This window comes from Argiope bruennichi, chromosome 4 (assembly GCF_947563725.1).
Source record: "Argiope bruennichi chromosome 4, qqArgBrue1.1, whole genome shotgun sequence".
In the NCBI taxonomy this organism is placed as follows: Eukaryota; Metazoa; Arthropoda; class Arachnida; order Araneae; family Araneidae; genus Argiope; species Argiope bruennichi.
In genome coordinates this window covers 83643911-83670257 of record NC_079154.1, presented here as the reverse complement: position 1 = coordinate 83670257, position 26347 = coordinate 83643911, and the positions used below count along the sequence as shown (strand labels likewise).

The 26347-nt window shown below is 26.0% G+C and overlaps 1 protein-coding gene across 1 annotated transcript; it reads right to left on the bottom strand.

Moving 5' to 3' along the window:
• Positions 1–234: 234 nt before the first annotated feature.
• Positions 235–26343, bottom strand: LOC129966765 (AP-5 complex subunit zeta-1-like). The gene is made up of 19 exons (XM_056081324.1): positions 26016–26343; positions 22587–22776; positions 19902–19948; positions 19678–19775; positions 17495–17656; positions 16704–16799; positions 16511–16609; positions 15623–15660; positions 14065–14245; positions 11746–11924; positions 9720–9803; positions 8605–8795; positions 6882–6968; positions 6673–6795; positions 3722–3854; positions 2056–2235; positions 1128–1282; positions 563–610; positions 235–462 (listed from the first exon to the last, which is right to left on the bottom strand). Exons 1-19 carry the CDS (start codon positions 26114–26116, stop codon positions 390–392), a joined length of 2265 nt encoding a protein of 754 aa, XP_055937299.1. The 5' UTR covers positions 26117–26343; the 3' UTR covers positions 235–389.
• Positions 26344–26347: the final 4 nt, after the last annotated feature.

The window sequence follows — 26347 nt, the reverse complement described above, 5'->3', positions numbered from 1 at the left end:
TAAATGCTTGGAGAGTAATATCAATTTAAATCACCATAATTAAAAAATAAATTTCATAACATTTAAAATACAAGACTCATTTTGATACAAATCAAATACAGATCAGAGTGACTTTAAATCAAATAAATTCATAATTTGAATTATGAAAGAAAAAGCATTAAAAAATTATAGACCATAATTTTTTTATCTTTCAATGAAAGTAATAAATGAATAAATTAAAAAGTAAAAAAAAAATACTATTAAAATATTTATTATCATTATTTGAATATACATATTACACATTTCACGCTAGCGTATATTACAATAAAAATTACCACAGTAAAATATTTTACAATTATATATATCACAATTAAGAGCTCATTTAAATAAAACTCATTCTGGAGTTGAAATTAATTATTTTTAGATACAACTCCTGTAATGGCACGAAGAACATATGGCAAAGATGTTGAGTCTCTATGCAACCTTAAAAACAAAAGTAGATAAATAAATAAATGGAACGTTATATACTATATTTTCTAAATACAGCAAAATGGTTAAGATTAAAAAAGTAAAGGAAGCATACCTTCCATTTTCAAGGTGTTTAGGTGGACTGAGTACAATGGTAGCCACACTATAAAATAAAGATTTTACCTTCAATTAAATATTGATTAAAACTCTTTTAAAAAAGGTTTATTTTATATGAGCAACAGTGTGTTTTCTAATATGGTTAAGATAATCAATTTCATAAAAAAAAAGGATTTAAAACTATAGAAAATGAGAGATAGGTTATATCTGGGTTAGGTAAGATTACAGATGAAAGGTTAGACTTACATGCATTTCTCTAAATATATAAAAATATTGATTTTTTAAGTGATGATTAGTCACAATAAAAACAGTGACCTTCCTAAAATTTTTGGGAAAAAAAGAATAGCCAATTTAGCAGCTTGCTTTCAAGTGTTATCCAGAGGGAATAATACAAAAAAAAAAAAAAATCATGTATGTTAAATAAATTTCCGATGAACTATAATTTTATATGATTAATCAATACTTAATTATGCATTTGGATCAGTTTTGGTGAAACAGAAAGTAGAATAAGATATTTAAAATAATAAATAGCAATAGAATAAATATAATTTAAATTAACTTACTTGGGTGACTTTAAAATAGACAACAATTCAGACACTCTTTCAATGACAATTTTCCAGTTCTTTTTATAATCATTACCAAACAACAGAAGCTGATTTTTTGCTTTGGTTAGACACAAAACAGCTCTAGGAACTTGATCTTGGTTTCTAGCAGCCAACTTTAAATGAAAGAAAAATATATTGTTACTAAAGCATATAAATTTTAACTAGAAATTTTATTTACAAAATTATTTAAAATATACACAAGTGCAAATATATAAAATACTGCTAAGGCATTTAACTTTTATATTTTTTATATTAAATAATATAAAACTGGAATTCAAAGTATCTAAATATAGAAATAATAATAAAATAAATTAGTTGAATTAGTGAAATTAAATAAACAGTTGAAATATTTCCATAACAGTACTTTATAAATTAGTGGCCCATCACAAACTTACCTTACAGTGATACATATCAGATGATCATTTATGCATGTTTATTCAGAAGTTTAAAGCATACTGTATTCGAATATTATAACAGATTTTCAAAAATCTTCATAAAAAAAGCAAAAAAAAAAAAAAAAAAAACCATAATTAATAGCTTAAAGTATTTATTTAGATAAAATATTTTTTTACATTTACAATATATTTTATTCAACATGATGAAATTATATAAATAAAAAACTATAAGTGTGTTATTATTTTTTTAGAAAATCTTAATTTGGTACTTGTTGGTTGTAATGGTAAGCAAGAAGCGCCAAGAAAAAATTTCACCAATTTGGCAATTTCAATCATACATTCGTGATTCACATGTGATTTTATATTTATGTACATACTTATTAATATATATATTTATGTACTTAAATATATTTTTAAAATTTGGCAAAATTTTTTCTTGGTACTTTTTGGTCTTTATTAAAATTGATAAGTAAACTTAATTTTATACTCACTTTTGCTAAGGTTGTCAATGACACACTCAAAAGTTTCAGAAAGTTTTCATTAGAAGAATCATGAAGGGAAGACAATGCTTCATATGTAGTGCTTTCCAAGCTCTCAAAAAATAATGCTATAATCTCTGGACGGCAAATGCTGCTATAAACCACAGATACATACTCCCCAATTATCCATACCTATAAAATAAAAGCATATATTACAGATTAAAATTAATTTCATTTATTAGATATTCACTAACACCTTGTTTACTCAACAGCAGATTTTACATTCTTTTTTTTCTGTGTTTTTATTACAGTTGTCAAAAAATGATCATTACAGCTCATATACAACTTATATGCATACTTATTATAGGTTCTTTATCTTAAAAAACGTCCGCAGTTGTAAAATTTTGCAAAAAATATGAAATAAAATTGATTTAAAAATTATTTAAATGTATGCTTAAGCATAGACAACTGCACTATTCATAAATTTTTAAAAAAAAATGTTAACATAAGCATATGTCTTAAAAATGCCTATCAAAAATACATTATTTTTGTAGATAATTCCTGATGTCTTAAATCATGTTAATCTTTATAACAAGGTGAATTTTTGAAGGCCTTAAATTTATAGTGAATTGCTTTCTTAAAATTCAGTTTAATCATTATCCTTAGTATATATGATATCTCACTTTTGAAATACCCTTAAAATAGAAAATTCTTAGCCAGTGAGATTCTAGAATATTACCGACAAAAAAAGCTGCTGTCATGTAAAATTATGTATCCTGGAGATGAAGTTTAGTTTAGTTAATGCCCTGTTCTTAAAACAACACTAGGGTTATTTTGGGATAGACCTTGTAATTTCCAATTGCAGTCAGATGAGGTGGACAACACCTAAGCTGGCACCCCTCCCCTCTCCAAACTTCTACACCACACCATTTGGAGAGCATTTGGCACCAACAGATTTAATGTGCAACAAGCTCTCTTACACGATGGTTTTTCGGTAGAATTGGGTCTTGAAACTAGAATCTTTTGCCTCCAAAGCTGAGATCTTACCACTAGACTGTTGCAGCTCCCTAAGAGAGGAAGAACAAGCTTACTGATCACAGCTTTAAAAAATTTGTTTTCCATGATGTAATGGAACATGTAAGTAAATAAAGTAAATGGAACATTCTTTATTTTTATTTTTCATAACATGTCACTAGACAAATTGTTATTAGAAGTATTTTGAAAGAAAAATTACATCGATTCTAAAATAAGCATGGAATAAAATTATCCATGTTCCTCACAGGTTCTCAGTGGGCAACATAAAACTAAAATGGTCACTAATCCAAAGTATATGAACAAACATGATCAATATTTAGATGCTAATTTAAGACTTGATCATTTTTATATCATTTTTCTCCTTTGTCTAGATTTGTTGAATTGATTTAAAAGATATATGAAATTCTAAACAACTACAGAATTTTTTACCTTTTTCCTCTAATTCAGAATCATATATATATATATATATATATATATATATATATATATATATATATATATATATATATATATATATATATATATATATATATATATATTCATAAAAAATATTTCTTCCAATTAAAGAAAAGGAGAATGTGGTAATGTTAATTATCATTAATTAAAAGGTAAGATTAAACAGAAGAAGGAAAGCAAAGCTTACCATATGAATAAAGTTTTGTTCAGCAACAGTGTAATTTTTTAAATGATTTATATAACTAATGATATTTTTTTGACAGTGAAACACAGTCTCAGGATGAAGTTCAAACAACTGGACAACAGCATCAGACAATATGCTAAATAATAAAATATATATATATAGGAAATCATTTAGTTAGTTTATAAAATAATGATAAAGTAGCATTATCCAAATTCAATAAATTTAGAGTAGCTGTTTTAAACAACATATTTTTTCACTTAATAAAAATTAAACTGATATACTGAATGGCAAACTAAATATTCCACAAATATTAACTTTAAAGATTATTTTAAAAACAACATCATGTATTAACATGGGAACAAACATGATCAAAGCCCATTACTATAAAAATGAATGTTAAAATCAGTGCAATTTTTTAAATTTCTTATAAACACCGAAATACAACTTACTTTTCATGAAAATAAGAATAGTTATTAGAATAAAATGCAACTAAATAGATAACTCCAAAATTAAATCGATACAGATACTAGCCGTCTTTGATTACCAGATTGTTTGCCAGTAACAATGATAAGACTTCATTTCAATTTTATGTAAAATTTAAATTGAAAATTGCCTTAATATTATACGTTAAAACTTTAAATTGTAGTCAACATTTAGTATGCATTATTATAGAAGTCTGGCAGTACTTCTTTTTTCATTGTATACATGAGTGTCCCTTAAAGTGCTGAGTCATAAAACATAACTGTCCACATCCTGTCGTACCAAATGCATAGTACATCAGTACCAAATTCACTTTCTTACACCTCATGTAAAATGCACTAATGTTTTCACATTAAAATAGTGCTGTGTATTTACTAGGTATGTTGGTTAATAATTTTTAATTTTTTCATTTGATGGCACTGGAAGCAATCGTTGGTTCTGCAGTCTCAATTCTTATGCTAGTTTATTGCTAGGACAGTACTTGTCAAAATGATGCTGATGTGCAACTAATTTCAAGTTTATATGATACTGTGTTTGTGTGCTACACATATCTAGTTTCAAGTACAACACAGAGCATGTGCAGCATGTACTACTCTTCTGGCTCAATCAAAAGAAATATGTTGAGTGCAAGCCGTCATATCTATCCAGAAACTTATGGTGATAATGCCTTAATGCAAGAGGTGAATATGCATTGGTTTAAATTATTCAAAAGGGAATATTCCACACCTTTGCATTAGGTATGATCGGAAGGACGCGATGTACCATGAGCTTCTAAAATCAGGTAAAACAATGAATACAGTTTTCTACCATCAACAACTGATAAATATGAACTATTCTTTGATTGTAAAACATCTTTGGACAGCAAAACATGGAAAAGAGATTTTGCAGCAACACAACATTTTCACCTCACACAGTAATAGGCATTATAAATATCATTTTTGCAGATAAGTGAGAATTCTTGCTCCACCTGCCATACTTTCTAGACTTGGCCTCTTTAGACAACAACTAGTTTCCATCTATTTTTCACACACTTTTTTGGTAACACTTCAACAGGATGTCAGAAAATGGCTTGCTGACTGCATAGCCTCAAAATGTAAATAATTTTTTTAGGAAGGCATTTATTATTTATGGGCAAAATATATATAATAAGTGATGTCACATACTTTAAATAAAGTATTTGTTACCTTTCACTGAAGGTGTAATTGTTTTCTTTAAGAAATATTGAGAATTAATAACCAATATACCTGGTATGTCCAATTATAGCAGGTCAATTAGATTAAACCATGCTAATAAAAAGAATTAAATGCTATTAACTACATTCATTCTGCTTTTTGTCAATATATTTAATATCTTGGCTTTAAATGGCTTTATTTAAAAGTTCCAACAAAAAAAAATCGATAAAATAAAAAGTGAAATTCATAGAGATATTACTAAATAATGTTTTTAAAAAATTGGACAGAATCTTTATTTCTTTGTTTTAAAAAAGTGGAAGACAAATATGGATTAAATAGTTATTTCAAATAATGAAAATTTTTAAACTTCATCCCAATAATGAAAAGTATTCTAAATTATTAAAAAAAAAATATTTTTTAAAATTTGTTAAAAGTAGAAAAAAACTGAGCAGTTAAATTAGTATTATAGAACAGATAACTTTGTGCATTTTAAAGTTTTTTGCAATTTTTTTTTTTTTTGACAATTTTGTTGAAAGTTATCACAAAAAAAAATTCTTCTTTATTTTTAATTATTTAAAATTTTGAAAAACTGCTAAGCTTAACCTCCAAAGTATATATATACCTGTAGGTTAAATGGTTGTCTCTGTAGAATGCCAACAAATACAGGAATACACACACTTCCAGAGATATTAAAAAGGATTTGGTCTATAACTTTAATTATAAAATAATAAGATTCCAAATATTAAATTTCTTTAAATAAAAAGATTGTAGCTCACAACGTTTTCTCAAGAAAGGATTTATTAGCTACATATAATTTTACAATACATGTTCAGATGAAAATAAATTTGTAATATTTTGTGACACAAATAAACTATGCACAGCAAGGCAGTCCAAATTAAATAATCGTACTAACTGGTAAGTATGAAAATGGTTATTATATGTACTTTTTATCCACAAATTGAACATGTTTACTACAAATTTAATAACTGTAGAAAGAGATTTGCATCATAAAAAAAGTACTGCAATTTATTAAAAATAGTTCAAGAAAGTAAACATGTATTTCTACTGATACAAGATAAAACATTCTCTGCAATAATTCATGAAACAGATGAATAAATTCATATTCTATGGGAAAGAAATATGGAAAGACATATCCTCATGTACATGACTTCCATGGAGCATAAGGAGACAACATTATATTTTGTAGAAATGAAAAATGTTTACTTGGAAAATATTTTATGAATCTTCATATGTTCATTCAATAAACTTAGAAAAAATGGGAAAATAGAAAAAATAACTCACGCATGAACCTCTGCAGCATATTTTGGAACAGGAAATATACATGATACTCTTTCCAATATAGCTGGAATTAAAAGAGAAGTAACAGTTGCATCTGCATATTGTAAAATAACTTCAAAGTATCTCCTGTAATGAAATAAAGTTATCTTGTTAGATCAAAAGCAATTGCATCAAACATTTAGAATAAAAAATTTTTACAATGAAAAATTTACTTCAATAATGGAATAACTGTCTGTGCACAGTAAATAACTCGACTCTGATTAGCCAGGCTTCCCAAAGTCTGATACAATAGTATAATACTAAAAAGAGAAAAAAAATCAATATTAAGAAAAATAGTAAAATATATTCCCTTTAAAAATAAATCATAAATATAGGAGAGCAGAGAAATGGAGATATAAAACTTTATTAAGAAAAAAATTCTAAATTAGAGAAACTGAAAAGCAAGCATCCCTAGAGTAACAGACAAATGCACAACATCTTTCTACTACTTCTTTTTTTTTTTTTTTTTGTCGTTGAAAATCTACTACAATTTTTTTGTTGAAAATTTTTATATATTTGAATCCATACAATAAAAATCAAATACTTAATCTGAAAAATAAGCAATATCTTCTCTTATGAGATTCAACTGCTAGTCAGCTAACAGACATTAAAATAATTCAAACTTTACATTTAAAAGTAATTTAAAACAAACAATAACAAAAGTTACAAATTTTTAACAGAATCTAATTATTATTTAGATCCAATATTTCTTTCAATTTATTATTTATAAAGCATCATATATTTTTGGATTAAAAAATAATGTAATCATCCAGAAATTAATTTAGGAATGTGGCTAGGAAACATTTGAAAAAAGAATAATACTTGATTCAAACTTTAATAAGTTCAAGCACACTCCTTTTAAATTTTTAAAAAAAAAAGCATGAATTAAATAACTTCAGGCCTTGAGGCTCTAAGACTGTTGCTTATTCTTCCCAATTAACAATTTGACCATGATTATTTTAAAAAATCAAAGTCTACAACAACAAAAATCTTGATGTTGATACATTATATGCACATCTTCAATTCCTTGCACTGCCTGGGTTGATTGTGTTGACATGGTCAAATAAATTATTATATGTTAATCTACTAGAACAAATAAAGCAACAACAACTTTCCTTTTCTTTCTTATATCCTTTCATATGAATAAAAGCAATGGTTTACAACCTGAATGCAGAGGTGTAATCACACTTTTTTATATTCAATTTTTATTCAATATATAAAAATTTCCTTTAATATATAAAGAAACAATTAAAAAAAAGCAAGGAATAAATTTAGTATAAGGCATTTCTAAGCATTGGAATTACATTATATGCAATAAAATTAAAGCATTTCAAATGCTTATATTGGTATTAAATATTTTAATGAATCTATCATCAACAAACACGAATGATATTTTATCTAAATTCATCATGCTTCTACAATTAAATATGTTGCAATCAAAAGTTTTCAAAAAAGTAATTTTTTTATTATAATTAAAATATATATAACTTATTTTCATGGGTGTTTTTTTTCTTGGTAGAATAAAAGAAAGGACATAGTTAGAAAGTGTGATAAATACAAAAATTTATGACACATTACTCACAACTATGCATCAAATTAAAGATTTTTTTAATTGGATACATAATATATTTTTAATATCTTTGCATAAAGAATGAAATAAGAAGAAAAAAAATTTTTAATTATAGCAGTAGATAATTTCAGTAAAAAAAAATTGAAATTATATAAAAAAAAAATAATAATTTTATTAAAAACTGAAATATAAATCTTTTAAATGAAAAAAAAACAAATGAACTGTTTCTACCATATCTCCAACACTGAAAAAAATTTTTAAATGATTTGACACAATTGTGAAAAAAAAAAAAAAAACTATCATAACTGATCATAAAAATATTTTACCTGTTACTACTATAATTAAGACCGCTTGTTTTTCGTACCATAAACTTAACTGCTGAAGCCATTTCTGGTTTTCTAAATGCTTCTATTAAAACTGGGTCTTTTAAAGTCCAGGTTTCAGAGTTGGCTGCTCTACCATCTGTCAGAGTGAGTATAGCTGTCAAACAAGGAAGGTCTAATAGTGTGTAGAAAGCCTTAAAATAAAATAAATAATTTTTAAAAAAAATATATGTAGGTTAATAAAATTAATGCAAGAAAGATCAATTTATTTAACTTTTCATATAAAGGGGGGGGGGTGCAAGAATGACACAAGCAAGAAATATAATTTATTTAGAATTGTTTTTTAAAATATAGGGGGCATTATTTAAGAAAGAATTAACCAAGCACAAATTACTCAGAAAACCATCTTCAAAAATTTAAACTTTATATTGAAGTGATATGTAAGTCACAATTTTAAGCACACATATGGTTAAAGACCTCCTTAATTATTTAGTAAATGAGGTGCCACTGAATATTCACAAAAAAATAATGTTTTGTTGAGCAATTACAGAATAATGGTCATAGCTGCTGTCGGTAGCTGGCTGTGTAAAAAATGAAACTTGAGAAATTTATACAACACAAATTAATGAAGGGCTACAGAAAAGACAAATCAGATGAAATTACTATCTTATTTTGAGCAATAATAAATTAAATAAGCGCTAATTTTTTTCATCTATACTCTACTCTCACAATTTCATAATATATCTGGAATTTTTGTTATCCAAAATTTCCCATTCATTTGGAGTATCAAGGGATCAGATATTTAAAAAAAGTAACAGAAGAATTTAAATCAATGATAAAAATTTGCTCAGCATTTAAGATTTAATTCTTCTAGACAGCATTAATCATAAACAAAAAATTTAACAATCTTATTAAACTAAAAAACAGACTGAAAAGAATTCTATTTTCAAACTGGTGAAGAAAAGTGATTTATGTATGAAATATATCATACATAATTTTTAACATAGAATAAGTATAAAATTTTTATTTAAAGATCAGATATTGAATGTTGAAACATAAATGTTCTTGTATAGATTTAAATCTCTAGAAAAAAAATTGCTATTGCTAAAGAAAATCACCTCAACTGAAGTATTTTGTGAAAGAAAAGCAGGAAGGAGTTCCAAGAAATCTTCTAAGAAAGTACAAGGTCGCCAAGCCAAAACCTAAAAAATTAATATTCCATATTTAGAAATTTAACAAATACAAATAAAATAATTTTAAATAACTGCATTAAAAAGTTAAATACATAATAAATATAATAGTTAAAAAAATCTTTTAATAGAAAATCTTCTTTAACAAATCATCACACCTTTAAATTTTTTTTTTTTTTTTGTCTAATTCCAAAAAGCATTTTAAATTTTCTTTAAATTCTTCTTTTAATTCATTAACTACTTCAAAGATTTTATTCAAATTAAAAACGTGTAAACTTTGCTAAACTAAAACTAAGTTTTAATATTTAAGATTTATGAAATAAAACTATTTTGGAATCATTTAAAAACAGATCATAACATTTTTTATACAAAACTTTAAAGCCTAGAATGGTAACTTGGAAGAATAATATTGAATGCAAAGAGTAATTAAACACAATAGCCACTATTGGAAAATAATGTAAAACTATAATTGTTCACCAAGTAATAAAAATTATTCACTCTTACACAGCTTTATGATTAAAATAATTATTAAATGTGAACAGTAAGAACTAGATATATCAGCAATGTTACAATGAAATTCAATAGAGAAAAACATTATTATGTAGATTTTAATTGTTATTAACAAATTTTAAACTACCATAAGCATTAGTCTTCTGTTTTATTTTTCACTATATAATTGAAAATAATTTCATTACAAATCAACATCTTTATCTATATAAATAAAAAAATAAAACAATATGGAAAACAAAAATCTTTAGTAGAGATGTGACGCTAGCTTAATAAGCCAGTTAACAGCCACAGAACAGGGGTGATCACTTTTGTCTTGTGGTTATGTTATGCGGCTACGGATGCTAGCATCACAGGTTCAATCCATGTGGAAATATAAAATTTTCAAAAAATGAAATTAAGCTTCTAAACATTCCAAAATTTTTATTGCTGAAACTAATTGTATTTTATGATCAACAGATTTTTCAGAATTATTTCATAATAAAAACATCATTAAAATCTTTTATATGCAGATTGATCTTAATAATCCCCTCAATAAAGCATTTCTAAATTTCAAATTTTGGTAGAGATGTAACTTTTTATATTTCAAAGTCTTGCACTTGTTCTTTTCGTTACATTGTGCACATGCAAATTCTCTCTATTTGTCATCTCACACTAAAAATTGAGTTTTAATTTCCTATAGGGAATGATTAAATTTTAACTAACCAGATAGCTTACTAACAGAATTGAAACACACTAATGCTAATAAAATATATAACGGTAATAAATGAAATTATTCAGAATCAGACTTTTGGTCTAATAATGAATTATAGATCTAATTACATTGCAAAATTGTCCAGAAATTTACTAACTGCAGAAAAGAATTATCATTGCTTACTTTTCAGTTAAACTTACACCTATAAATATTGTGAAAAAAAAATCAAAGTTTTTACTAAAACTATGCTTTAACAACAAAAAATCTTCTCAGTATCAAAAAAAAGAAAAAAAAATTAATTCTAGATTTATCATCAGCAATGGGGGACATGTAGGATAAATATTTACAGTAACAATGAAAATTATTTAAAAAAATTTAATAAAATTAGATTTAAAACATTGCTGAATACTAAATTGATGACATAAAAATGATTCATTTTTTAATTTTTTCAAATGCAGCTGAAATAATTTTTGTTATAATATTTTCAAGAATTATCAAAGAAAATTAAAATTGCCAATTTTCAAACAAATAAAAATTAAATTTTGAAAATATTTCTGAGAAGCTGAATTTTACCCTCTGAAGCATGTCTGTCTAGTTTTGTAGCTTTATGTCCAATACAGAATGGCTACAAATACCCTCATATACTGTCCTTTTTTTATTACATAAGCTGAAACTACTAAAATAACTAGATAACTTCAAAATTCTGTAAAGAAATTTTAAATGCATATGCCCAAAGAATTCAATTATTCTTACTTTGAAAAAGGTTGGAAAATACTTTTCCAGTATACTGCTATGGTAGCACAATTGAGACAAATTTTCTTTCATTAATTGTAAAATTTCATATGTAATATAATTGTCCTTGTAACATGTACTCAATAAATCACAAAAAAGATATACATAGAGGCTATCTGGTTTATGCATCACTGAACTACCTAAAACATAAATTTTAAAAAGATCACATTTCAAGTTAATTCAATTTTGGGAAGGCAAAAAATAACATGCAACAATCATTAAAATAATTTGATAAAATCATAAATTCCTTTATCTTTTTAACCCTAGAATGCTACCCTTTAGTATACTCACGGGAAGGGTAACGATTCGTCTGGCAGACGAAGTATGCATAGGCGCTTTTAAAACCCAAGTTAAAGTCAAAATAAAACAAAAATACACTACCTGTAGCTGTTTCTAGGCTTTTTAAACTTCATTTAAGCAAAAAATATCATTTATTCATTTTCAGAACAATCTTTACAAACATTAGCACGGTGATCCGCACATTGCTCTTGTACAACTTTGACAAAAAAAAGCGGGTCATTCTTCGCAGGTTGTAAGGGCAAAATGCACAAATTTTTCTTTTGTTACTTTCATTTGTTTTCGGAGTTTCACAGACCATGTCTATTTTTAAAAGTTCGCTAGTAATTGTTCTTGTAGAACGAGGTAAAGCAGGCGCATCTAAACGCTTCTTCATCCATGGAGCAAGAAGATCTTCACTTAACTTTACTGCAAACTTTTTTCTGGATATCACTTTTTCCGATTTTCTAGTCATGTTGTGGCCATATAAAACATGTGAATTTACTAAACTGATATTAATAATATCGTAAAATACACAAAGAGGCCATCGACGTGTCTTCCTGCTGCATGACATGTTGCTACACATCTGGTCCAATGTGTCAACAGCTCCTTTTGTGGAATTATTGAATTCTATTATTTCAGGTTTTTTACTTTCTTTATTTACATATGGTTTTTCATGGAATGTAGAAAGCAGGATAACACACATATTTGGCTTTGTTTCGTATGACAGTAGAGTTTTGGCTTGGTCAAAACAATACATTCCTGTTCCGACACTTCTAGAACGCAACTGTAAAAGTTCTGGAGGAATTTCCTTTTTATTTTTTCTTACAGTTCCCACAATTGATAAATTAATTGGGCTCTTTAAAAGATCATCTGCGAAAGGTATCGATGTAAACCAATTATCCATCGTAAAACGCTTTAACATCTTAACAGTAGCAAAGAAATAAAACTAAGTCCTTATCTAAAAAGCTAACTTTGCCTGCTAACCATTCGTCTGCGAGACGAACATTGCTGCAAATGTGGCACTTGCTGAAAAGTTTTGATAACAAGGAATGTGTGTACGTGTAGCAGTCAAGGTCACATAAAGGTACTGAGGGGTACGTCCCATTTCCTGTTTTAGGGGCGCCCAGAGAAAGACATTTGTAAGTGACTTCGTCCAAGAGACGAATGAGTAGCATTCTAGGGTTAAATACCATGTTTCAAATATGTAATTCAAATTTTTCTATTTTCATATAAAAACAACCAGAAATTAATTTTAAGATTTTTAATGACTTCAAAATTTTATTTATATAAATGTCACATTTTGATATTAAGATTTAAAAAATGATTAATTCTCTGATTGTTTGAAAAAGAAAGAAAAAATTATTTTATTAGAACTAAGCTTTTTTCATTAATCTTCATACAAATAGGAACAAATAAATTTATTGTATAACATTTATTTTTATTTTACATGAGTAAATTTTTATGCAACTTTATTATTTGTATAAATTTGCCTAAGTATTAATTAATGAGCTTTTGAAGAAAGAATTAGAATTAACAAAAGAAGAATTAACAAAGAAGTCATTAGAAGAAAATATTAGGATGAACATTAATAAAAAAAATGCCTCATTATCAAAAGTTGCTAAGCTAACAATGATTGATTAAAAAGATGATTTAACAGTTTGAGCACTGTTCAAGCTGTATTATAGTAATGTAGGCTTAACTTGAAATTTCAGAAATTTAGACTGATCAATTTCTTTATAGAGTTTCACTTACACACAGAATTATTAATGTTACCAATTCTTTAAAAAAAAATTAAAAACAAAGTAATGATAATTCAGATACTTATAACAAACAAAGCTTTAAAAAACAAAAGAACTTTAATTTTAAAGTTCAAGAAATTTTTATGCATCAAAGAATATTCTAATTAGTTCAAATTCAGCAGCAAATTAAAATTAAACAACAGCAATATTCTTTGAATTCAGATAAATCAGAAATAAAATGCCAACAGTATAAAAAAAATACCATGATTTATGAAAAACTGCATTGCACTAGCCAAAACTGCAACATCTTGTGCTTCCGGTTCAGCTATTACACTGGAGTGCACATGATCATAAATACGTCTGATGATAGGAAAGATTGCATGAACAATGCCAGAATCCATTAAACAAATGATATTAAATAAGTGAATGGCTTCAATGAGACACTACAAAAAATACAAAGAGTAGATGACAGCATTGTAGATCATATTTCATTATTATTAATTAAAGACATTGGTTTCAATTAAAGTAGGCAGCTTAAGAATTTAAAATAGTATATCCAAATAAAAATATTTATGTTACATTATCAGTTTTTTAAAGTGGAAATAATTATCTTTTCTCATTATGTAGATTTAGCATTTCTGTCAAGAAAGTAAAATAGGCTTAAAAGTAAAAAGAGAAAAAAAAATTTAAAAATTAATAAGCAGCAAAAATTACGAACATCATACTCTAAAAGCAAAAAAAACCCCACAATATTTAAAGAAACTCTATTATTACAATTCATTCAAAACATATACCCAATAAATTAAAAGCAATACTTTGTAATAAGAGCCATATAAATTAAAAATTCATGAAAGCATGACCTAGCCTTTTTTTAAATTCATTTGTGTAACATACTTGAAATGTGGATAAAGTTTCACCTTTTAAGATGTTAGAAACAAGTACTTTCAAAATAATAAATATAAAAACTTTAAAAAAAAATGTTATCATTGCATAACAAAGGAACTAATTTTTTAATAAAAAATTTCAAGATGATGAAAGATTGAAAAAGCATGAAGTAAAGACAAAAAAGCTTTATGATTCAAATAAGCTTTTTACATAATCATATTTATAATGTATTTTAATGTAATAAATATTACAAATTTTTTGTTCCATAATACATTTTGCCTTTAGAGACTTATATGGACTGTTGTATCACATGAAAGTCAGTTTTCTGTTTAAATTCTATTAAGTTTTTTACTTCTTTGCCAATATTTTGAGTTTATGAAATATATATAGAGTCAAAAATAATTGAAGATATTGAAATACTACTTATTTCAAATTATTAAGATTCTAACTAGACACATTAATTATCTTAACAATACTAATTATCCTTAAATATACTAAAAAATTTGACCTCAATAACCCATTAAAATTTTTATAAATAGAACAAAAATAATGTAATACAATACAGTGTGCAATGAAGAGCAGAGGTTAATACATAAATATTATCTCCAGAACTATTTATTTTCTAGTTTTTTTCTTACTATGTGTCTGCCACTGATACAAAAAATTTCTTTCCTGAAATTATTTTTTCAATTATTGTAAAATTATAGAACTTTCAATATGCTGTTTTTCAGTAGAAAAAATGAAATTATAATGACAGAACATTACAGATACCAAACAATTTAAAAGTCGTTATACACAAGCATAATGAATTATACATTTTAATATTCCGTAACATTAATATACTTCATTAAAGTACATATAAATAAAATATATATAATTTTAAAATTCATAAAAAGAAAGAACTGTATAAATAAATTAACATGTTCATAACTTACAGCTTTTTGGAATTGAGCAACTACATCAGAACTTGCTTCTGTATATAATGAAAAGAAAATTAACTCATTTTATATTTCAGACTTTTTTCATACATAATACAAAATCAATACAGTTATAAAAAGAGGTTGAATTTATTAAAAAAAAATACTTAATTTTTTTAAAAAATATAATAGTAATAGGAAATGGCAGACTAAAAAAAATTTAGTATACTGTTTTCAGCCAACTTTTTCAAATTTCTCAATCTGGTATGTAAAATTTTACATTAATTAAAAACTGCAAATTGTGAGTTTTACCATGCAATAAACTACATATATTGTTCTAAACAGCAGTTCTAGTATAATAAAGAATTAATAACTAGATGAAAGTTGCAGAATATATAAATGGAACGACTTATTCAAATTATAGAATTTTTTTAGGTTAAAAGTATACACAGTTACAATACAAAAAAAGAGGGGGGGGGTGCTATATGAATTTAACAAGTAAAAAGTGATCCTTTGATGCATAATATATAAATCACAACTGAAAAAATAAAGTGGAAATAAAATGAATAGTTAGAGTAAGGTTATCAAAAAATTTCAATACAAACTGTTCTTTTGTTTGGGCAAATAAGAAAATAATTTCTAAATTTTGATTATATACAATAAAGTTTAATTTCTTAAAAAAAATTGTCCTAACATTTTATAAATGAAAATTGTACAGTAAAATCAAAAATTTTCATCTAAATACTATAATACAAAACATTTTTTTACATTTTACTATATTTTTGTACCAAAATTTACAACAACAAAAAGAAACCCAAATGTAGCCTTAAATTTTTAAATTCCAAGTTTTTAAATAAAATTTTTAAAAGAGACTGAAAGATTAAATATTCTTTTTAGCATACTAACTTCTGTCAACTTGATCAATTATTCTCATGCAGTACTCTCTAATTGAAAGACTCAAATCTTCACATCCAAAACTACCAACAAAAGAACGTTTGTGTCGAGCTATGAATGAAACATTAAAACAAGAAAAGGTTTACAACTTTTTATCTAGCAAAGTTAAAAAAGAAAAAAAAAAAGAAATTGTATTCTTACATACATCCTTTAACATCAATCTCACTGGTATTCCACAAAAACGATCTTAACATTGAGAAAGCTTGAATGTTTCGTAAAAAGTCTGGATTTACTGTAGAAGCTAAAAAATAAAATTAAAGAAAAAATTAAATTTCACAATTACACAGACAAATGATTTTTTTTAATGAATTTCACTTTGTCCATTAAAAAAATAGCACTATCTAAGAATATCACACAACACAAATCAATAAAATAATAAAAGGAATTTTATTTTTCAACATCTTCTCTTTATAATTTTAAGTTATTACATTGATCAATAGTTGATAAATTTAATCTCACAATAACAATATAATACAAATTATTTGTCTTGATACACTAAATTGATTGCAAATATTAATAAAGGATTATTTTGAAATTTTAGGAAGTGAAATGTTTCATTCCAGGCTAACTTCATAATTCTTTTTTATTTTACAATCTTTCTATTGTTCAGAATAATACACAAATCACATGAATATATAGCTTATGCATAAAAAAATTATAAAAGTTCAGTTTGATCATAAAAACAAAAGAGAGATACAAAAACAGATAAAATTAATCAAAAATATTTTTGATTAAATTTTTCTTATAATAATTAAAAAAAGTTAGATATGCAAATTTTGCTTCAGAACAAATAAAAAAAATCTTCTTATGAAGGAATAGATTTTTATAAAAAAAAAAAAAAAAAACTGCTCATGAAGAAAAATGCAAATAATTGCTTAAAAACCAAAACTTGTCTATGTTGCATATTAAATAAGTTCTTATTTTTTTAAAACTTACCATAATTCAGAACAGTGAAAAAGTCTTGGGTATTTGTTCCATCTACTTCAGTAATAGACAAAGAACTAGAAGATCTTCTAAAGCCTAGACTTTTATTTGAAGATACAGAAGCATGAATAATTAGCCATTCAGATAACAATGAGCATACCCTCTTCATATCCTCTAAATGAAATAAATGCATTTTGAAATTTTTTACATTTCTAAAAAATTTTTATTGCTGCTGTAAATTTTTACACAAATTTGTACGAACTTTTCTTCAAGAAAAACACATCACAGTTTTAGTTTTATTATTATTATTATTATTATGTATTAATAGTTTAACTAATTGATCTGCCTTATTTCTGAAACTCCAATATATATCTAAAAATCTTATGATCTAAATAAAATTTAAATTTAAGATTAAAATTTAAAACTAATTTTTAATTTAAGCTTTATCATTTTTCTTGAAATAAACAAACACAGATAAGAAATCTTATCAATTGCCAAATAAACTTATTGATTCATTTAATAAAACTAGCAGGAGTGATCTCACCAAATTTTATTGTAAAATCTTTATTAAAAGTGTTATTTCACCCCTACATGAAACTCTAAACGTTGGACAAGACCATGAATGCCATGAGAGCTCAGATTTTTACTTTCAGAGTGTTATACATGAGAGTTTCATATTTCATAATATCTGGAAAAAAAAAAAAGAACAGAATTTTGTGTAGTAGGATGAAGTTAAAAAGCATATCATCCTTTAGGTTTGTGCCAATGTTGGATGCACAAATCACAACTTCTATTCAGCAACTCAGACATTTAGCGAATATTTGATTGCAATATCTCTCATGCACACATTATATACATTACATCAAATCCTAAAATAAATCTTGTGGGTTTTAAATTACATAAATAATATAAGCTCTAAAAATATAATAATAATATAAGCTATATATAAGCTCTAAAAATAAAGTGTTTTAGACAGAAATTTTACTTTACACTTAAATTATGAAATTTTATGAACTTATTTAATAGAAAATTTAAGAATATTTAAGAGATCAATGAATAGCTAATACTTAACAATCCATATAAGTTATTTGCAGATAATCAGTTGTTTTCTAATAATATTTTGCAGCTCCATTAATTAGCTAAATGAAGCATTGAATTAAGTGCAGCTTTAATAATGCTCAATAAAGCAGCTCATATAGCAATTTCTCTGCATTTGGATATTGCCATTAAACAATAAATATTAAGAGTAAATTTTGTGCCATGTACATAAGCTGTTGTATAAATACAGAAATTTAAACTGTCTGATTTATTAGTAACACCACAAAACTTACAATCTCATAATTTTTATTTGTAAAAAATTGTTACCAACTGCTACACTTTAAATCATTTTTACAATCTTTTAATGCTGGTTTGTAGCAAAGTTAAGTCAGAATTAAGATACTGTTAAAATGATAACAGTCAATTCAGATGGGCACATTTTCCAATAATAAAGAAAATCAGTACTTGTATATAACTTTATGACACTATTAAAAAATATTTACGAAATATCAATCTTAGATATGAATCTAGCAGGCAAACCCAGATTTCTTTTTTTTTTGGGGGGGGGGCGGCAATCAATCCAATACCAAACACCAGAAAATCGAATATGCATTTTGGTCACATTTTTTCTGACTGAATAAAACCTATTGAACTACAATTGTAGTTACAAGTTCATAAATTTAATATTATTAAGTCATTGCAATTTCTAATTCTCAACTTTACATACTTGATTTGATCTGTATACTGTGAAAGTACAGACATAAAGATAATCAATAACTTGAAGCATTTGGTTCCAAATTTGATATATATCTACAATTAAGATAGTAAATCTTTGTATTTAATAACATTTATTTAACTCTTTTCATTCTATAATTATCATGTTCACTAGTACTCAACAGCCAAATTTCCTTTGAATAGATTTCATTCGAAATTTGATAGAAGTCTATAAACTTGGTGCAATACCCATACAAGAAATATAGAGACCATAACCACCATACTCAAAGACAGATATAATTTTAAAATTATGTTTTTCAGACTCAGAGAGGTTTATTAAACAGTTATATTAGTCAAGAGATGCTTTTAAAAGATAACACAATAGTGACTATTATATAAGCAAAATCAGTGTTTGCAACTGATTTTTATGAAATAAACCAAACCTTGAGTCAAAGGAGTTTTTGGTGAAGCCACAACTGTAGAGATAAAACCCAAAAGATGCCACTGTTGTTCTAAAGGCCAGCTTCCATTATACAGACACCTATAAAAGATATATATATATATGATGAATTACTTATGAGAAATCTGTGAGAAGACTCATACAAAGCTGTGTTAATTATCAAAGCCAGAAAGAAACCAGCATATTATGATTATATTATTTACTTACCATGCTAATTTCCTAATGAGTTCTTTAGTACCCTGATCAGAAATGTCCTAAAATGTAAAAATATAATTTTGTGAATAAAAAATGAAATGTTATTAATTAGATTATTAGAATATTAATTCGATTAGAATTAGATTAGACTAATTAGAATATTAATTAGATTTGTATACTATTACAAATCAGAATAATGAAACTTGTAAATCATGAGTAAAAAATTAATAAAACATATGTACATCAAAATTTGAATGTGATAGAATTAATAAAATAAAATTCTATGCAGTAGCCAGAATCTTAATTAAAGCTTCTCAATTTCATGAATATTCTGTTGAAAATTAATTTACCCTCAGGAAAATTGTAAAATAATGCTGCTTTGAATTTGTAATATTTCTTCCCAGTGCAGGAATCTCTTGGTAAAGAAATCAGTTTTAAATGTAGTTCTGATGTAAGTGAGATCAATGGCGCCTGGCTTTCGGAATGAATTTGGTGCCTTTGGCGATCGATCCATTAGAATGGGAATTATAACAATCTTTCTGAAACCATTTTTGCCATGTCATGGAAACTATAAAATGCCAAAAGACAGAGCTGCAGTTGTGTGCCAAATCTTGGTGTTGAGTATTAAAGAAGCATTGAATCAGGTGCTGAGTAGGTAATCAGTGATGAGTCCAGCATTGTGTTTGTAGTGAGTTGGCAATCAAATTCAAAAGTGAGTAGTGAAGAACAGCAAACACATAAGGGATGTGAATAATTATGTGAAGTCTCTCTTCTTATGGAATTCTCACTGAGTTTTCTGGTAAATGATTAAGTAGCAAATTGATCGTTTAATACCATTTGCTAAATATGAGCTACTATTTATTATATGTCTTGTTTCTGTGTATGCTTTGTATTTGCTGTGTATGCTGTGTATTTTTTGTCTGCATGTACGATTTTTGTAGATTAAAATGTTGTTCTCTGTTATGGATCTTGTTTCACTGTACGCTCACTATACAAAATCTGTTGGTTTTGACAATTCTTTGGAAATTTTCTGTAACAATATATTGTTATCTATGCAAATTATACAAAAATTAATTTATATGTTTATTTTTTTAACTTTATAATACATCAATTGCATACTTTATTTACATACATTAATTGCATTATTACCCCATTTACACATTCAAATATGTAATATGTTCCTATTGTTCACAACAATTTTTTTGGGACCTTGAAATTTCCTATGTTTACAATATATAAAAATGTATTAAAATTTTTAAATTTAATGTTTCCCTCCACTTAAAATTAACCAGGAGTTTGAAGAGGAAAAGAAAGCAAATAAAATAATCTTTTTAGCCAATCAGAAACACTTTGCGTAACTATGGAATCATATGTAGAGAGAATGAAAATAATTTTGACAATCTTTGCAATTTGAAAGATAAATATCAGACATAAGAAATGCAAGATAAATTTATTTTGGGTTACATTTTGTTACAAGCCTGTAAAGTTGCTTCCCAGCATGGTTAGTTCTATCACCTGAAAGACTGATTTACAATTATCTGTATTGGATGCTGCTCGGGTGCCAAGTCAATGATCCCAGAGCTTGGTGACAAATTTGACAACAAAATAGATAATGCTGGAAACTTTGAGAATTTTAACGATCTGTCCATTAGAAACCAAAATATGCCTGACTGGCCTAGAAAATTCTCGCTCCGCCTCCAAGGAGCTATAAAAAGCCAGCAGTATCAAGCTGCAGTGAACGAGATCACAGTCGCAGGTAACGAGTCTCCAAGAGGATAGCGAAACAACGGTGGAGTGCCAGCGTTGTGTGGAGCTCAAGTGTGCTGATACGAGTGCTGAACTGCTGTGTGCTGAATCCTGTTATCTACTGTGGAAGTAGTGTCATATCGTGTGTAGAATAGCCAATCGTGTGGTAGTGAGTCGGCAGTTAAAGCGAGGAGACAGTGAGAACTTCAGCCATTTGGAGAGATCATAGAGCGAAGCTCCGAGGATTCCCTCTCCTGCTGGATTCTGTCTCATCACTTTGTGTGTTGTGATCGATTACTACTTGTGGGCTACTGTTTGCTGTAGCATGCAGTCCTGTGCGTAAATCTCAGCTGTATATAGTTGTCGTCCTTGTATTCGTTGTCTGTGTCTTTATGTTTAATAAACATTGTTTTTGCTTTCTACTGAGGCTTGCTGATTGTGTTTCTACACCATACACCCACTACAAGCGAACCCGGTGAAATCCGTAACAATATATTAATAGAAATAGTTAAGCAGAGTTTTATCAATGATTAAAAAACACTCAACACTTATTGAAGATAAGAATACAAACAAAATACTAAGTAATATTACTAATGTACATAATAAAATTCTTAACCTTGTGAAATATTTACTTCTTTTCCACTAAGTAATTTTATTCATGAGAACAGTTTCTCATGATTTGCTCTTCCTTGCTATTTACACCATTCTTCCTTTCATTTATTGAAAAATACAAAAGCAGAATAATACATCTAATATAATAAAATAATGTTGTCTATGATTTACAATTTATCATCAGAATGTGGCATATAATGACAATATCATAAATTATATATATATATATATATATATATATATATATATATATATATATATATATATATATATATATATATATATATATATATATATATTCATCTAACATAAGATAAGTTTTAAAAGTGGAAAACATACTTGCACAAGTAAAACAGGAAATGCTTTAATTAGCATTGGACCAATTTCTATGGTAAGGATCTCTGATATGCTTTTAATTGGAGACAGCTTCTGCAAAATAACAATTGACAAGTGTTGTTGTGATATTGTAGCTCCAGGATCGACAATCAACAGAAGTAATGAGCTCAGAATTGCATCTATATTAGTGTCTCTGAAACAAAATAATTAGAATAATATGAAAACAAACACTAGAAAATTCTGAAATAAATTCTAATTACAGGATTTGAAAATTTTCTAATACTCATGTAGGGAAATTGAAATTTAACATTAAATTTCAATTTAATTCAAATTTAAAATTAAAATTTTTCAAGAAAAATTTTAAGCTTTTAAATAAAAGTTTTTTTTAAGTTACTATATCTCTCACAAATAAAAATATATATTGTGACTTATAATAGAATAACCTGTCTTTATGTATAAGATAAATCGGATTAATTCACGTTTTTAAGATTAAATCTTTTAGGGACGATATAAATTCAAGATTTTTTTAAAAAATTACTTTAATTTGAGAATAACTTTCTGAGTTGTACAGGCTTTTGGTTTTTCCCATACCTCTTAAGATTTCAATATTTGAAATCAATTCGTTCATAAGAAAACATCACAAAGGGTACAGAATCAGCAATTTTCTGTGATTTCACTTTCCAAATCAGGGAAACTACCATACATGAACATAAAAACATGAGAGGATTCTCATTCTTTTTTTTTTTTTATCATTGACCTCATGAGAAAGAGCATGTCAATTTTATTAATGATCATGCATCATCACTATTTATTAAAAACCATCACTATAATAAACATTTTTGTCTAATTGCTTCAAGAATAATAAAATATATTTTAAATCAAAATTTCCTTCCCGATTCTACGAAAATTCCTATCTGATTCTATACGTATTAATTTCATAACATTATATAATATTTTAATATTGTCAAAAGTTAGAATTAATAATAATGAAATAATCATTAAAAAACATTGATCAATACAGTAAAGAGACTTTTTATTCACTCCATAATGTATATGTTCATATGATATCCAACTTTGCAACAGATCTTTTCCTGATTTTGTTATTGATTAAATTAAATAACTATATTTATGCATAACTAAAATGAACACACAAATTAAAATAAAAAGCAAATTTTAGTAACAAAAACTAAGGTGTACGACAAAGCATCGGCTTTTCTTTTACAATGTCAATTTTAATAGCTTGTAAATATATATATATAAGTGATAAGATTTAAAAAAATCTATTAAGTTTATATATTTAGAAATAATGAAAATATATCATCATTCCCATTGAAATTAATTTTATTTAGTAAACATTATTATTGCCCATTTCTAAATGAATTTTCAAAAGTACCAAAGACAAACTATTCTTGATCTCTAGATCTGCATCAAAACTTTCAAATAAAAATAAATTTTTCTTTATAAAATTATACTATGACCCCTTATTAGTTATGTATCAGCCATCTGATTTACACTACACATATAAGCATCAAAGAAATTAAAATATTTTTTTTAAAAATACAACCACCATGCTATGGTTTTATAAAAAGTTCTAAAATAAATTTTTTAAAAAATCTCAGTTCATAATGACGCATGACTTTCATATATAATTTTTTAAAAAGCCTTTCAGACACTGGATAAAAATTACATGACACTTTCAAGGAAATTGAAATCTTTGATGCTAAGCACTCAAGGATAGTAAAGGACTAATCAATAACTAATACTGTCATTATTCTTTATCTGATGTTCCACTATTCTGAAATGACTTTCAGGATGATATTTGATTGACTTCATCTCTTTATGCTTTTTCTACTCGTTAAGCCACAAATCAAATATTACTAAATTTGTTTTGATGCAATTTCAAGAATAGCATGTTATTCCCATATTTTATTCATTAGCAGATCAAAGTATTTTACGGCCTTAGGCAATGAATATTATGCTGAACCAATCCAATCAAATGGTATTATTCCAATCAATTGGTCAACTTAGCATCACATTTCGATACATTTTTTTAACTTAATGAACATAATGATTAATTTTAAATAATATCTTCTATTTGATTAACTTTGATGGGTGTATTTTTATTTATCATGATTAATCACTATAGCAGCATCCATATTTAAATACTATTTTATTTATTTGTTGTTTCTAAATATTGTAATAATTAAGTGAATGAAAAGAAACAGATAAAAACCTGCTTATTTATGTTTAACAAAATGTTAATACTATCCCAAAATTTTTATAATTCAGAAAATATTTATTCTTTGCAAAATTATATGTTCCCAACTAGCTAATGAATTTTTAATCTGCCATTGCATTTATGTCATTATTAATGTCATTTTAATTTTAGCAATAGCTGTCCAAAGATGAAGAATCTTTAAACTCCAGCACTTAATCAACCCAATGCACATGAATAATTCTATCAGAATGATACAAGTAATAGCTAAAAATAAATATTGCTAAATAATAACGACTGATAAAAAAGGAACAGAAAGTATCACAAAAGAATAAAAAAATAAAAATAAAAACACTCCATAACAACACTTGAACATTTTTTTGCTCTGCTAGTAATGAATGATTTTATTTTTATTTATTTATTTATTTTTGAAGTTCTGAATGATTGCCTAAAATTGACATAACCAATAAGATTTTTTTTTAAGTTTCACAATGTTTCTTTTAAAGTTCTGTAATGAGAATAATTTGCCACCTTGGAATTGCTGTTACAACACAATAATAAAACAGTCTATGGAATTGCTGTTGCAACACAATAATAAAACAGTCTATACAAAAGAGATATAATTAAGGCATTATAATATAAAATTTAAAGGCAACAAGAGTAGATAAAAAAAAAAGAACATATGATCAGAAAGATCATGTGTTTGATATAAAGTGTGTGGTTTGAAATATGTATTACCAGAAAACTATACCCAGAAAGACTATACTTATGAAAGTATATCCGCCTTCACTCCCTTCAAACATAGAAGGCATCTAAGTAACCAATGAATATCAAATCTCCATGCATGATAAGTTTAAAGTCAAATTAGATCTTGAGCATCTGATCTTTCTACCTTAAAGCTGAGATTCAATCAGCTTTTCTTATTGTTAAAGTAATACAATCAATTAAAACGCAATTTTATAATTTAATATAAATATATTAATACTTTTGAGAAAAATGAGATTTTGACTTCCTTTCTATTCTCAGAAAGAAAAAAAAAGACAATTTGTCCTTTCAAATATTTACTAATATGTAATAAGAGTGACGTTCTTGATTTTTAAAATGTATATCACAACGGAAGTTCAGCTTTGAAGTTATATCAATATTTATCCGGAAAAAAGAAACTTATTACACTATAATGTTAATAGTTATAGTAAGAAAATTAACAAAACTCTTACGATTCTAAATCATGTTGAAATAATGCTATATTTAAAGTCTGTAAATATTCTTTGGTCATTGTTTTAGGAGCATCTTCTATCACTTCTCTTAAAGACTTCATCTTGCGATGTAATACTGCTAAATTCAATGTGAAACAAAAAGTTTTTACAAAATGCAAACTTATAAACAAATTTCAAAACTTTTTCTAGTTGCTGTCACATGATTCTCAGCATTTGTCAAAAGAAAAAATTGTTCCAATAATAAATTTAATTATTTTCAAAATAAATATTATCGAGCGATTTAAACTGTTTTAAAATTAGAAATCAAGTTTCGATATTTTCTGTTTGTTTAT

What these genes read in the sequence shown, in the direction of transcription:
- LOC129966765 (XM_056081324.1), bottom strand. Translation starts at nt 26,116, where the DNA reads ATGAAGTCTTTAAGAGAAGTGATAGAAGATGCTCCTAAAACAATGACC. An exon ending in TTTCAACATGATTTAGAATC is followed by an intron (nt 22,777 to 26,015) that starts GTAAGAGTTTTG and finishes ATTTTGTTTCAG; the next exon opens with AGACACTAATATAGATGCAA. An exon ending in ACAGTTATTCCATTATTGAA is followed by an intron (nt 6,796 to 6,881) that starts GTAAATTTTTCA and finishes ATTTCATTACAG; the next exon opens with GAGATACTTTGAAGTTATTT.